This window comes from Haemaphysalis longicornis, unplaced genomic scaffold (assembly GCF_048455015.1).
Source record: "Haemaphysalis longicornis isolate Haplotype H1 unplaced genomic scaffold, Haemaphysalis longicornis Haplotype H1 scaffold_5, whole genome shotgun sequence".
NCBI classification, from domain to species: domain Eukaryota; kingdom Metazoa; phylum Arthropoda; class Arachnida; order Ixodida; family Ixodidae; genus Haemaphysalis; species Haemaphysalis longicornis.
The window spans coordinates 117722889-117737057 of NW_027526385.1; the positions used below are offsets into that span (position 1 = coordinate 117722889).

Below are 14169 nucleotides of genomic sequence, written 5' to 3' on the forward strand. Positions count from 1 at the left end.
TGAAAGCATTATGCCCATAGTTTGGGTCAGATGGGTAAGAATGATTTCCTGGGTAACGTTATCACAAGCCCCCTTAAGATCTAAGGCGAGGACTATTTTATCCTTACTTGGATGCCCTATCGGCTCAATAACATCACGATGGAGTTGTAGGAGAATGTCCTGAGCAGAGCGATGTGGACGAAAGCTGTACATTGTGTCAGCAAAGGTGTGCTGGACCTCGAGGTAATCAGAGAGCCTATCTCTAACCATTGTTTCTATAAGCTTCCCCACACACGAGGTTAAGGAAATGGGGCGCAGATTTTCGATGTTGATAGATCACTACCAGTTGATTGGAAAAGGGCTCTGGTAACTTTTATTCCCAAACCGGGCTTGGCGCTCGAGCCATAAGCTTCAAGATAAAGCGCGAACCCTGTTAGTATGTTCTCGTTAAAAGATCCCTGAAAAGGCAAAGTGCACTTCCATGTCTATTTTTGTTCAAGTATTTGTTGTAGTATCAGTTTTGTTTATATGTGTCTGATGTTTTTTTGCTGAAAAATGTGGACAAGTATGAAGTATGAGACCTGATCTAGTAGTTTTGCATGTTCGGCGTACATGAAAGCCTCGTTCAAGAATTCGTTTATGTTTTGGCCAGGTGAATTGAGGGACGCACACAAAGGGTATCAGACCAAACTGTTGGTGTTTAAAAACCCAACAATGACTAATGCTAGGAAACTCAGATAAACATATTTTAACAATAAGCTCGACGCGATCTCTGCGAAACGTCCTCGCTGCCATTCTCCTCAATTCAAGCGCAAATCTGTTGAATAAATGTTTTTACCACCACCACCACCATTTATAAAGTTCTAACTAGTAAAACGCGAAGTACATAAAAATGATTGGGAACCGGTAAACATATCAGCCGTCCTGTGGATTGGTGCACTTATCAAACCACAAGTACGCGTAACGGCACCGAATGATCCTTAAAACCCGCATTATCGCTACCGCAACGCGCCGACTGAATAGACGTGGCGCCATCTGTCCGTGCTTGAGAGAAGCACAGCATGGCGGGGAATAAGATGTGGTCGCGCCACCAGGAGCAGTGTCAACACCTAAATATTCTTGCACGGTTTCTCACATGCACAATTATAACGGGAACTTTTTAAGAGCGAATGCTCTTTATAAGCGACCCCAAACCATCCACCGCCGGCGTCGGCGGCGGCGTCCGCAGTGCTCTTTAAAGAAAAAACAGCATCCGGCGCCAGGTTTCGATCCGAGGACTTTGCGGGCCGCAGCGCGACGCGCTACCGACCAAGCCACGGATGCGACGGTGATATCAGTGTTAGACGCGCCTTATATCTTTAACGCATTCAAACTACGTCGTCAGCGGCGTGCGTTGTTTGCTAAAAGCATCCAGAAAGTTCTGCGGGCGTCAGAAGTTGGCTCAAAACCGAAACTGGCTACAAAGCGGCTACCAGCATTGCCATGAAAACAAACTTCCCCTAAAAGCTTGCTCAATACAATCCAAAACAATCCGTCAAAATATCGCTAGTTAATTCGGGTGCGCCCGTTACGACAGCCACTCATAGCACTCATTGAAATCACTCAGGGGGAGCCATTCATAGCAACGGCTCGTTGAGCTCAATTATCCCATAGGTTCTGCTGCAGTGAACAAAAAGGCCAAACCTGGTTTACGCGATTACCACAGAAATGTAGCGCGTGTCCCTGCCACATTGCTCTTTCTGTTATTTTGAAATGCTTTGTAACGCACGTCAAAGCATTGAAATGTCTGTCTTGCATATAATGCGTGAAGACATATTGAGATGCACCTTGTGTGCGTCGAGAAGTAGTTTTTTTTGTGTGTTCCTAATAAGTTTCATGTTGTAGAAAGTAGGCCTACTCCAAGCTTTAGTCAACTGCATTGCAAATTACGCCGAAAGAATTCCCAACGAAACAACATTTTTATTTCAAAGTAATTGTAAAGTCATATTTAAGAGAGTAGTTACGAATACAACGTTGTTGCCATGAAACCGCAGAAGCTACTGGAACTATGAAAAACATGCACTAAAAGCGAGGCCATTGACATTAAAAGCTGAGATATGCGAATAACCTGCCAAAAATCCCAACTATAGCTATATTCAGGCCCACCATGTTGAATGTCTATAAAAAAGCACTACAATATTTTTGTCGCAATCGGTTACCTATATGGGCTTTCTGATAAATCTGTATGTTATCACACATTCAAGGATAAAAGTTGGCCTCGGCCATTTTTCTTTGTTTCTTTGAAATGAGTGTCGAAGTTCGACTAGAAACTCAATTGCACGAACATGTTGGATTTCCCCCACATCGGACGCATGACCCCACTTTCGGTCAGCTGCTCAGTTCCAGAAACACTCATTTCTCGCCCTTACGCGTAATCAGGGCACTATCTTAGCAGGGAATTCGCGCCAGGCATAACGGGATTACAGCCCGTTGCCCGCGCAAGCTAAACGTTGGGGTCCGCCTTTCGCCGCTGGGTTGCAGTGGCTGTGAGGTCCTTCAGACGGTTTGCAATCATGGCACCCTACTTCCCTTCCACGCTGTTCACCTGAGCGGCCAGGAGACGCACAGCAGGTGATCGTTTTAAAGGGGCCATGAAGTCGAAATAGAAGTTTGTATGAGGCAAACGATTTCGTGTTTTAAGTGCCCCCCGCGCTTGTCCAGATAAAAACGGTGCTTTTTTTCACTGAGAAATTATTCAATTTTGGTTAAAATTTCGATTTTCTCGCTAAATCGTGTATTTTGGTGGTCCGCAGTGACGTCACAGGAACCGACCACTGTGAAGCCGATTCCGAAGCCTTGTTTACCGTTAGTGAACCTAAATGGCGCCACCATATCGCTGCAAGCCGTTTTCTGCGTTTGGTTTGTTTCTGACAGTATTTAATCCTGGTTTGTTTTTGTTGAGGGAGAACATAATTGTTTCGTGAATCATAGTGCTCGCTCGACAAATATGGTCGCGTAAGACACCGTTGCTTGCGTCAATCGGCCAGTGTCGTCTGAAAGAACCCGAAGCCCCGCAGTGGTATGCAGCTAAACCAAGCATAGTGCGCGCAGTAGCAACAGCAGTACGCATTAGTACTTCTATGTTTACGTGTGCGTTCGCAACTTTAACTGTTTGCTCCATCATTTTTACTGTTTTAAAAAGAATAATTCCTAAATTTAAGCGCAAATAACTCGTTCGGCAAGCTTATAAGCTTTGCCTAATTTGCGTTTGCTTTGGCCGGCCTCTGCCAATCACAGAGCTGGCTGGTATGACATCATAGGTTCTGTGGCGGGAAATGAGCTAGTGGGTCGTATGGCCATTTGCTTTTTTCCTAACTATATCGCTTATTCGAACGAAGTTTACGTTAAAAGTGGTGTCAGTTTGATTGCAAGGAGGCCATCTTTTTAATGAACCAAACTCGTGTTTTGTCTTCATGACACCTTCAAGGTTAATAAAGTGAAGGCCTTTTTGGATCTTCTTCCTGTTTTACAGGCTGCTGCTGCTGCTGCTGAAGTCTTTCCGAGGATGCATCTTAGGCCAGCCAAACCTGGTCTCTGCGTATCACGCCCACCAAACCGAACAGACGATATGTGAGGGATTGGTGTGGAAGCCCAGTGAAGATACACATGATAACGCTAGCCTCTTACTCACCGGCTCCTAGGCAGTTTCCAGGGTGTCTACTGGCGGCGCAGTGGCGGGAAAGAACCAGGTCACGCCTGTGTTACAGGCTTACTGCGCGTTAGAGCTGAAGCCGTCTTCTCCACGGAGATTGAGGCGTTTGAAGTTCCTCGTATTCCTCGACGCAGACGCCAATGCTCGCCGTTTAGAAAAATCAGCAAGTACGCCACGCGCAATACTACTATGACTGTAAATCTCTTTAGAATAGATCATGGCAGCATCGCCAACGACCGTCATAGGCCTGCTGCGGCCCGACGTTGTCTTTAATGATCTCAAGTCAATCCCCCTTGACTGCTGTCATCGTTATGTCATGTGCGTCCCGAGCGCACAAACTGCTTCTTCCTTGCTCCGCACTCCACGTTTCGTAAAACGTAGACCTCTATGGTAGCTTCTCTTTCCTCTTGACGCTCGAGTCTCGTCCATGGGTGTGGACAGTTCCCACACTTAAAAAGTACCAAACGCAAGTTCATTTCAATCCGGTTGAGCTACGATAAGAGCTTCGTGTTCGGTCGATTACAACTTGTGAGTGGGCGCTTTCATTTTTTATTTAATGATAATTGCGAATTTTGTTGCTGTCAGTTCCCCATTCTGTGTACCATCCGTGGATAATTTTGTGCGCCGTGAACGCCGGAACTTATGCCTACAAAGTTATACCACGCGTTTTCGAAGAAATTATGGGAGTTTTTCTTTTCTTGTCTTCTTTCCTTCGTTTTTCGTTTTTGTGTTCGTCGTATTCTGCTAACGCGAGGGAAGAGGTGTCTCCGCACTTTCACCCTTCTTTTTAATAACTGGTGCTAAACAAAAGCTTTGCATGCAAAAACAGGAAAAGAGAAAGACCGGTCCCGGGATTACCACAAGGACTGATTGAACGGAGACTGGGTGGGCCACATTTTTTATGTTTTGCAAAATTTTACGGTATATAAGTGTCATTTATCAGCAGTTATTTCAGTTCATATTGCGCATTGTTTTCCTGTTTATTCTCAGGCCTGTTCTTTGAGCTTTGTACATTGAAGCTAAATGTACCGGTTATCATGAACCAACTCCCCCTAAGCTGAGCTATTATACAGTTCATTGCAGTTTTGATTTCTACTTTGACGAAACCTTGGAGGCGCCGTAGCCAGCACCGGCTGCAAACGCAGTGGCGAGAACCGACAGCAGGCTAGTCTGGGCATTAGGACTGAGGCGAGAGATGTCTACATCCATGCTCATCAGCAAGTCCTTGAGCCACTTCTATCAGTTGTTTGAAAGGGGGTCGTAGGGGCCATACTTCATCATATTTTTAACCGTCTCCTTCACGAATTCCTTGGGGAAGTTGTACTCCCCGAGGTATTTCTGAAACGAAACAAAATAATGCGATTGATTCAAGGCAGACTACGCGCAAGTGCGAATGATATTGTTGTTGGGAGCCTCGGCAGTAAACCAATGAGAAATTCTCGGAAGCTGAGCTGTGCGGTGAGAAGATCGGCTACTGGTGTCATGGTTTCTTTTACAGCCAGAAAGTAATTTCATTGAATGTCGACGCAACACTGATGTTCTCACCCCGTATAAGCTTGACGCTATTTGTGCATTTCTGCTGTTCAAAGGGCACCTTTCTGGAGATTTTAGTTAAACAAAGCAGAGTAGCTGAAGGGGCGAGTTGTGCTTGCGTGGCCGGGAATAGCGCGAAACGATAGGGACGAGAGAATGCCAAAGTAAAGAAAGGAACAAAAACTATACCATGGAAAGGATGATTTCTTGACGCGGAGGGTTCAAGCCATGTACACCTCGGCATACTTTTTATGTACGAGAAACCGATAATAGGCCAGGATAAGTACTGGTTCTTAATGTCTAAATTTGGGCGCAACCAATTAGAAAAATGTATTCACCACGATTATGTAAGGCACACCCAATGAGAAAAATTGATGGCTGAGAATTGAATAAACTGATTTCCCTGTAGTATATCCCCGTTTAAGATTAATCTCCAATCTGGAGGTTAAAGCCTCTCTGGCAAATCGGACTGACATTGCCGCCGTACAGGTAAAACCAGCGGCCACCGCGATCCTGTAACAGACCTTGTCCCGAATTAACTTTTACTCTGTCTGAATATACAAGGCGAATGCTGCCTTTCCTGCTTTCGTGCAACTAATAGTGTACCACATAGCTCTTTCGCGATCGGACAATCAGCGCCCTTTCTAAAATGACCAGTTGTGTACCGTCACTATCACTCACTACCGTGAGGGGCACGACCTCAGTTGCTTGCGCCATAATAAGTCCAAAACAAGTACTGAACACAAGTTTATTGCCCTTTCCAAGTTTTTTGCAGCGACCTGTTCTTTTCCTGACTGACGGTGACCGCCTACACCAATAGGCATTGCTAGAATTCCAATTTTCTTTGACAATAACAATGATCATTACGTCAAGCGCTTAAATAGCGATTCCCGTGGTCGAAATGAAATTTGCGTTAATCGCGTTATGAAGTTGATGGCTTCCCAAGTGCGCCGTTCCGACATCGCCAAAGCTGTCTCTATTTTAAACTTTGGCTTTGAGTTAAGTTGAACGGGAGAGGGCATCGTGTTTTAACCGTCTTTGTCTTAAAAAGGGGGCCTCGATTTTTCTTGCTCACGCACGAAATTTTACTTTCATCTGGCCCTCTTAGTTTCTAAAGGTTGAATTTAAGGTTGAGGAAGGTAAGGCGTTGCGTAATCGATTCATAATAGGGGATTGTAAAATGGCACGATGGGGAAAAACAGGGATATTTGGAACGATGCAACAATTATCGTCTGAACCAGCGTGCTAATTGATCAAATAGAAAATACATCGCTTGTTCTTCACCATCTCCGAGCGAACGGTTACCAGTAACTGCTGGTTTAGAGTGATGTAAGACGTATTGACAAAATGCACAGTAAAAGTACAATGGGACGAGAGGTTTCACGAGAAGTTTTCACCACTGCCACAGCCACTGGGTGGATTTCTAATCGCCTAGCACAGCTGCTGTCGCCGAAAAATGGCTAAAACACACCGTGAAGGAAGGGCTCACCCACTCAACTGTTATTTTTAGAAAAAGCTACGCAGGCATTCTGGAAAATCTACTTAAGGAAGGTCGTAAAAACCGCGGGATGTGACCGTATTCTCTCCAAGTTTGGTTTAGCTCTTGCTCAGAACCTTTTATCCTGCACCACATGATGCCAACACCAGCACACACATACAAAGTTGTTTTTGTATATCAACTTTTCCACAAGATGGTGTTGAGGGAGTTCTTTCATTGATTTAGCGAATTAGGTCCCGCTTACCTTCTTTGGATATCCTTTGCGAAATTCGTCCTTCCCTTTAGACTCACATCTTCCCGTCAGCTCTCCCGCCAATTCGACAGCATCGCACACGAGCACCTCATCTTCATACTCGAACATCACCACCCAGTGGTGCGCAGAAGCGGAGCTAGACGAACATGACTTGCCCAATAATTTAGATGAAGCCAAAGAACCTCCCTGGACAGGCCTGGTCCAGTAGTACGCACAGCAACGGTCCGGACCAGAGGGACCTGGAATAAATTATCTATTAGCGACCATTGAAGGAGTGTGTATTAAGGACTGCTGTGGAATTAATTGGGAGCAATTATTGACGTGAATTCTCAGTCACTTGTTCGAGTAATCTTGAGGTGCCAGCAACTAACTTGACCACTTTGGGGTTCAAATGTTTACGAAGAGCTTAATAAACAGTATTAACCCTTTTTATAGAGTTGGTAATAAAATCCAAAACACGGCTTTACTTCGCCTCTATGTTCCTGCAGAGACGCTATCGCTAACTTCAACAACTTGTACCCAATGGTTTGCCATGCTCGCCCATTCCCCAACACTCAATTTATTTTCCGGACTAATTGAGTTTTAGAACTTGCATGAAAAATGCTTAGACGCCTTGAGGAATGGCAAACTTCGTTGGGGTGAAGTCAATACAATTTTGTAAAGCACGTATAACCCTGCCAATTTGGGAAATTAAGATATTCAGTAAAGCTTTGATTTTTACGGTGAAAGCTTCGGATGTATTTTTAGCGTACGCGTGTAGTGCACGGAATTGTAGGGAAGGGCCTCGAATAACTGAGAAAATAGCACAGCGTGACGGTGGAGGGTTGGAGGAGGGCCCTAAGTAAGGTCGATGTTGCGCACGCTGAAACTACAAAAGCACAGTCACAAAGGATTGATTGATTGCTTATGAGGTTTAACGCGCCGACGCTACACAGGGGATGAGACGCGCCGTAATGAAGGTTTCTGGGTTACTTTTGACCACCTGGAATATTTAACATGCGCCAAAGCCTCGATCACATGGGCGCTTTCTCTTTTCGCCTCCATCAGAAAAGCGGCCGCCGCGGCTAGAAATCGAACCCGTGTCCTCGGGCTCAGCAGCACAGCGCCTTGGCCACTGAGCCACCCCGGCGGATAGTGAGAAAAAAATGCGGGCCGCTGCCGCACGCGCAATACGAGGCGCTATGAGAAGTAAGGTGAAACAGGAAACTCCTGTCTTTGCGAGCTAGAGGAATGTGCTTTGGAGGCCGCTGTGCTCTGGAGACCGCTGCTAAGTGGTAATCGGCATGGCCGCAATGTCCAGCATAATGTTCAACAGCAGTTCCACAGAATGGTGAAGCGAAGCGCGAAATCATTACGACAACTGGAAGTAACAAATACAATAAGACTGCGCGCCACTACCAACAGAGGTTTTTATTGAAAAACACGAAAATATATACAAGAATGAAATTAATTACACAGTGAGGCATGACTTAAGCCGGACCAGAGCGAACCCATTTTTAAGTAACGTTGAGATAACGAATTTCAAGGTTGGGCACACACAAATACAAAATATCCAACAAATACACTTCTCGCCCATTTTTACGGTCTCGGCGGTTTCCACAGTTTCACGTGTCTTTTGGTACCGGTTCTTTCGCGCTTCGTTCAACTATGCACCCGCAAAAACTCGCCGAGCTTTCCTTGTTACATTTACAGAAGTTTCAACTGGGCTTACGCCTCCGCATTCCGGGCTTCGTGACTTCACATGGCTTCAAACTCATGGCTTCGCTTACGCCTTCACAGCTGGCGCCCACCGAAATGGGTGTTTCACCTTTAAATATATTCCTACTACGCCGTGACTGCATATTGTGGCGTAACCGGCAGCGGCAAGGCAGATATCGCTACAAAGGTCGCACATGATCTAAATGCGCCAAAAATAGCCGTCCCGTTCACCAGAAAAGGTGCTTCTATCTTCTACCCGAGCATCTAACATCTCTTGGAGCATGCAGAGATGAAAACGGGAATGTGAATTCACTTTTTCGCGCCCCTCTCCTCTGCCGCGCCACATTCAAACTGCAGGTTGTCACATAGGCTTGCCAAGCATTACAAAGCAATTTATAGCGCGCACTCGAATATCTCTACACGCGTTACTTTCCCGTCAAAACTAAGCACTGGAATTTCGCAGTAGCGTACGGCGTGCGGTCAGGCGTACGGCGAGATGCGCATAATTTAGTGCAAGATTGTTGGCAATTGAGTGCACAAAAAGTGTCTCTCGCCTCTTTGGGCGCCTGCTTTGCGGGTGACTACAACTGGGAGACGTACTAAAGCTGTGGAATTCTTTATGATGTGCCTCCCAAGCGACAAAATCTTTATTGGTGCACCTGGATGAGCACGTGCACCTATTATCAATATTATCTTCATGATCATCATGATCGTCACCGTAATTATCTTACGCAGCAAGCGAGGCACCTGTGCTCAACTGAAATCACCAGTGCGGTAAACGTCCGTCGTCTTACGTGATCCCGTATTATACGGCGTGACTTTGTGGCAATTCGTTCTGTGGAATCGGCACAAGCATATAAAATCACTGATGTCGCTGCTTCGTGCTCGATTGTTTTCTTTTCATTCTTTTACAATATCGCGTCACTCTTAGTTTGCAAGTATACGGTGGGAACTATATACAGTGGCATGAACAACTTTTTTCTATGTGCTGTAGCTACAGTTCTTGTACTCGTTCCCTCACCATTAAAGATTCTTGCGGCGATCAACATTAGAAGACCTTACTCTTAACACCTACGCGGCATTAAGGAACGCTTTTAATTAGTATCATCGTCGGACGTTCTTGCGCGCGTACCTGCTGGACGTCTTTAGCCCTTATTCACCTATCTTTTGTTGATTTCTGGACACGTTTTCTCCCTCGCTCATTTGTTCCCCAAATGCTCTTTGTTTATCTTGCCCACAACACTGCTTTCTACAGAAAATAACAGTCAAGTCACCAGTAGTATTTGCTTCATCAAAAGCGCTTTCATCTATAGATCCCCATTTACCCATGTCGGTGGCGCCTGTTTGTAACCTACCTTTTCTCACCTTCCGGGATTGGGTGTTTTCCTTCACTCGAAAGCGAAGTTCCCATTTTCGTTCAGATGGGGAAGCCGGTGACTTCGCTAGCGTGAGACTTCTAGAGAGTCGTTTGTTGTGGCTGGGGTGTAGATGCCTTTAAAGGCTGCGTTATTCCTCTCCACCTGAGGGGAGTAAAAATGTGGCGTAAATTATACAACACTAATGTATAGTAGTAAGTAATAGTAATAGTTTCTTTTCCATATACTGCACAAGGTTATGAAGTAAGTAGGGGAAAAAAACTGTCCATAAGCAACTTGACTGGCCCTATCTGTGGCACGGCTGAGTCACTCGGACGTCTTCGGCGCTATCTCCTTCTTCCCAATACAAGCATGTCATCCATAACAACCGTACACAGGGAAAGCCTTACAAAACATGGTGCATTGCTGCTTGGAAAATGTCTGGGGCCAAAGCGATTCCAAACGGAATGCAAAGGAACCGACAGCCACCGTACGGCGTGCTCATTGTGCAAAGTTTGGAGCTGGACTGGCTAAGCCCAATTTGCCAAAACCCCGAAGCTGCATCAAGCGTGGAAAGGAATTTCGCCCCGGCCAGCCTGAGAGCGACATCGTCTAACGTTGGCATAGGATAGTTCTCAGTAAGTATGTCTTGATTGTGCGATGTTCGATCCACGAAAACACGAACCTTGTCTCCGTTAACAACGGTAACCATGTGACTGGGCCATTCGGTGGGCTCAGTTACCTTTGTTATAGGTAGCACGGCTGAGTCACTCCGACGTCCCTGGCCCTTTGTTAAAATCACGTGACCTGTTACGTCACCATTCGTTCCTATATCTGCTTCGTTAAAACCGCAATAAACGTTGTTCGTCGCCCGACTGCCAGCCCTCTTACAATAATAACCTAATATTACATATTAGCCTGGGGAACGCAACCCTATATTGTTCACTGTGAACGAAATACAACCGCAGGACATAGCTTTCCGCTGCACCTTTATAATGACTTTCGCATCCGCAAATAAAACCACGCTTATGTTCCATATACATCATCATTTGCGAGCATAGCTTTTTCGTTACCACAGGGCGCCCAGGGGTGAACGTACGGCTTACTGCATACAAAAACAATATGGCAAAGTTATAGTTTTTATGAAAATATTTATATTATAAAAATACTTAACTTGGCCGGACAAAAATATAGCTTCGTGGTGGTGAAGAGATGCCACACGTAATTGCTGACGGATGACTAACAAAATTGTCGATGAATCAAATAATAAACACGAGAGAAAGAATGCCACGTTTCAGGCCGTGTTCCGGGGAAACTTCTGTAAGCGAAAATAATTCAGTTCAAACCAAAATACGGTGCGCGTGGAAATGGAAAGCGAGGCGTCCAGGATATGAAATGAGCACGTATCCCCATGACCACGGCGGATGAATGTCAGTAGCTCGCTTACTTCGGCTGGAACTAAGGGACGCCTTTTGTCTATTGTTTAAGAACAGGGGTTGGATATTTGAGCATGCCGAAAACAGAAGTAGCAAATAGAGGGAAGCAAAGTAGCGTCTTGACGCCGACTCCTCTCAGCTGGAAAAGCACTGCGCTTCCTACCTCCTTTTTTTTGCACACCTAAAATCACCGGAGGCAAGAAGGCGTCGGTGTACCTTCTTTAAATAAAAATGCGTGTTACCACCCCGACAACCAAGCAGATGGCGCGCGAAGGGTGCGAACATGGGAATGAAAAAAAAAAGAGAAACAGTTGAAGATTATATATAGAAGATGTGTGCGACGATAGGACCCCAATTCTTTTGCATTCACTACATGATAACGAGCTCTTAGGGGTCCAGGTGACTTGTGGTAACTTTATATAAAAGCCACATAGCACAGGGTATTTTGCTTCAAGATAAACGCGTCACCGCACTGGACAGTTCGGATTTTAGGACAGTTTTATTAATTCTTTTTGTCAAGCCTTATGTTCTTGGCGTGTATGCATTTTTCCCTGCAATGTGCTAATGAGCCCTCAAAGATGTACCACACAATTATACCTCGTTGACCTAGAAACAGCTCTATCTGGCCACGGACATAACTGACCACACCTCCAAATATGACATTGCATTCTTGTCCAGTGTTGAAACGGCTTTCCCGTACTCGTGCGTATTTGTTCTACATGTATTTGTTCCTGAGTTCGTAACCAACCCTGCTTTTCTTCCATTACAGATCACGTTACCGAACGGTCAGAACGAATTGGAAATTCCCTTAATCCGATTTAAAAAACCAAAAACAATTTTTTATGCATCGACTATTAAAAGGTCGTATGTTTAGAAAGAAATAAATCTCACATGCCTCTTTTTAGGAAACCGGTACGCTAAGTGCACCTGTAATGGAGTTTTTATGAAGTTAAAGAGTAAGTAAGGCACAGACGACATCCCCACATCATAAGCACTTCGGAAAACCACTGGAAGATCAGATGGTAATCTCGCCCACGTATGTGCCATAGTTTGTGCCCTGAATGTGCTCAAGCAGGGCAGAGAGTCCTACAAGAGTGATATTAAAATCGAGGGGTGACAGCACAGCCCCCCGAGATGTGCCACTGCTTTCTAATAGAAGATGTTCAGTTGCGCAGTACCCTGTTTTGAGAGGGTTTTTTTATTTGTGAAAGACTGCAGGTACTAGTAGGTCTTGGCCCCACATTCCAGGCTGTTTCGTTGAGCGATTATGGCCATGTTCTTTATGCTGTTAAAAGCGCACTTTAAATCAAGTGCCAATTCAACCGTCGGGGAAGTATGGGTTGCGGATCTCATTGGTGCTTGCTTCAATCTGAATGCATGCGTAAATAAATTGGGTCCGTGACCCACCATTACTGGGGTAGTCTACCCATATCTTTCAAAGGACTGATGTTTTTGAATCATGCTGCGCTCCAGGTATTTTTATGCATGAAGAAAGCGATATTGGTGGTAGGTACTGGGTGGTTTACCTGATTTTGAAAACAACCCAACTTATAGTATATACATCATGTAGTGTACAGTCTATAATATATATTTGTATACCTAGCGTAAGTGAATACGTTTATTCCTTGATTTATTTTGTGTTCCCCGTAAGACGCACAAAAAAATTGGGGATTTGTTACAAGCCCGTAGTAACAAACACTCTCACAGAAGGGTAAGGTAAGCGTACTATACCGAAGTACTTATGGTGGAACGCTGTCTACCGGAAATTTTTTACACTGGTTGTGCGGGTTTGGAAATAAGTGTATATTACAGTGCTTCTCGTGATTGTTCTTTTATTTTTTGTGAGCACTATATTTAATTTAGAGATGCAATATATATTCCAGAGTGAATTCGCCACTGTGTACTTGCAATGTATCTGCTATATTTTTTTACAAGAGTGTTCTATTGTAGTTAAGTTACAGACAGTGCATCTGTAGTCAATTTGTTTATTGTTGTAACACGGCCCCTCTATAATGTAGCCTAGCATGAGGGTAAAATAAATAAAAAGAAGTAAAATCAGGAAATGAAACCAAATTTCCCGGCTTTTCTCACGCCACTGATGTGTCAGCGTGAACTCATGTTCACGGTCCCTATGACTGACACACCGTCCTGTTTGTTCTATGTATGATTTACCGAAGTGCAGTGTATGCGTTACTGCGGCCATTCCTGGCGCTAGACATGTCAAGCGACGGAATTTTACCGCTCGTGCAGACCTGACTGTATGTTCAACGTCTGATAATTTGTATTTCATTGTGCAATCGTATTTCTTTACAACCTATGGTGATAATTTAGCATTAGCACAAGTGAAAGACATAGATGTCAAAAAGAGGGCCGAAAATACGCCCGTATTGGACAGTTTAAACTCACCTTGCGCAGGAATGATCCAGAGAGAACGATACCGCGGCATACAATGTCGAATGTGTAGGATACAGGCGGGGTTTTGCAAGAGGAAGTCGTATCGCACAGATAGATAAAGGGAGGGAGGCAGCTCCCGATTGGCGGACGCCGCAGAAAGCTGTGGGCGTGAAAGCAAATGTTTGACATCACCACGCTGGCCGACTGAAGTGTGGGGTGGGAAAATGTTTTCCTCCACCTGGCGCTCAAAGAAAAAGTAAATACGCTGTTGCTTACCTCATCCTGTAAAATTCTGCTTCCAGAAGGCGGGCTGTTAGTAGTCCGAGTAAATA

General features: G+C 44.9%; 1 protein-coding gene across 2 annotated transcripts; it reads right to left on the reverse strand.

Moving 5' to 3' along the window:
* Positions 1–4231: 4231 nt before the first annotated feature.
* On the reverse strand, positions 4232–13969 carry LOC144139380 (uncharacterized). Of its 2 annotated transcripts, XM_077671744.1 has the most exons (4): positions 13850–13939; positions 10018–10172; positions 6946–7193; positions 4233–5008 (listed from the first exon to the last, which is right to left on the reverse strand). In XM_077671744.1, the coding sequence occupies exons 2-4, from the start codon at positions 10061–10063 to the stop codon at positions 4910–4912; spliced, it is 393 nt and encodes a 130-aa protein (XP_077527870.1). In that variant the 5' UTR covers positions 10064–10172; positions 13850–13939; the 3' UTR covers positions 4233–4909. The 2 variants fall into 2 exon arrangements, with proteins under 2 accessions (XP_077527871.1, XP_077527870.1); XM_077671745.1 differs by lacking the exon at positions 10018–10172 and having other exon boundaries at positions 4232–5008; positions 13850–13969.
* Positions 13970–14169: the final 200 nt, after the last annotated feature.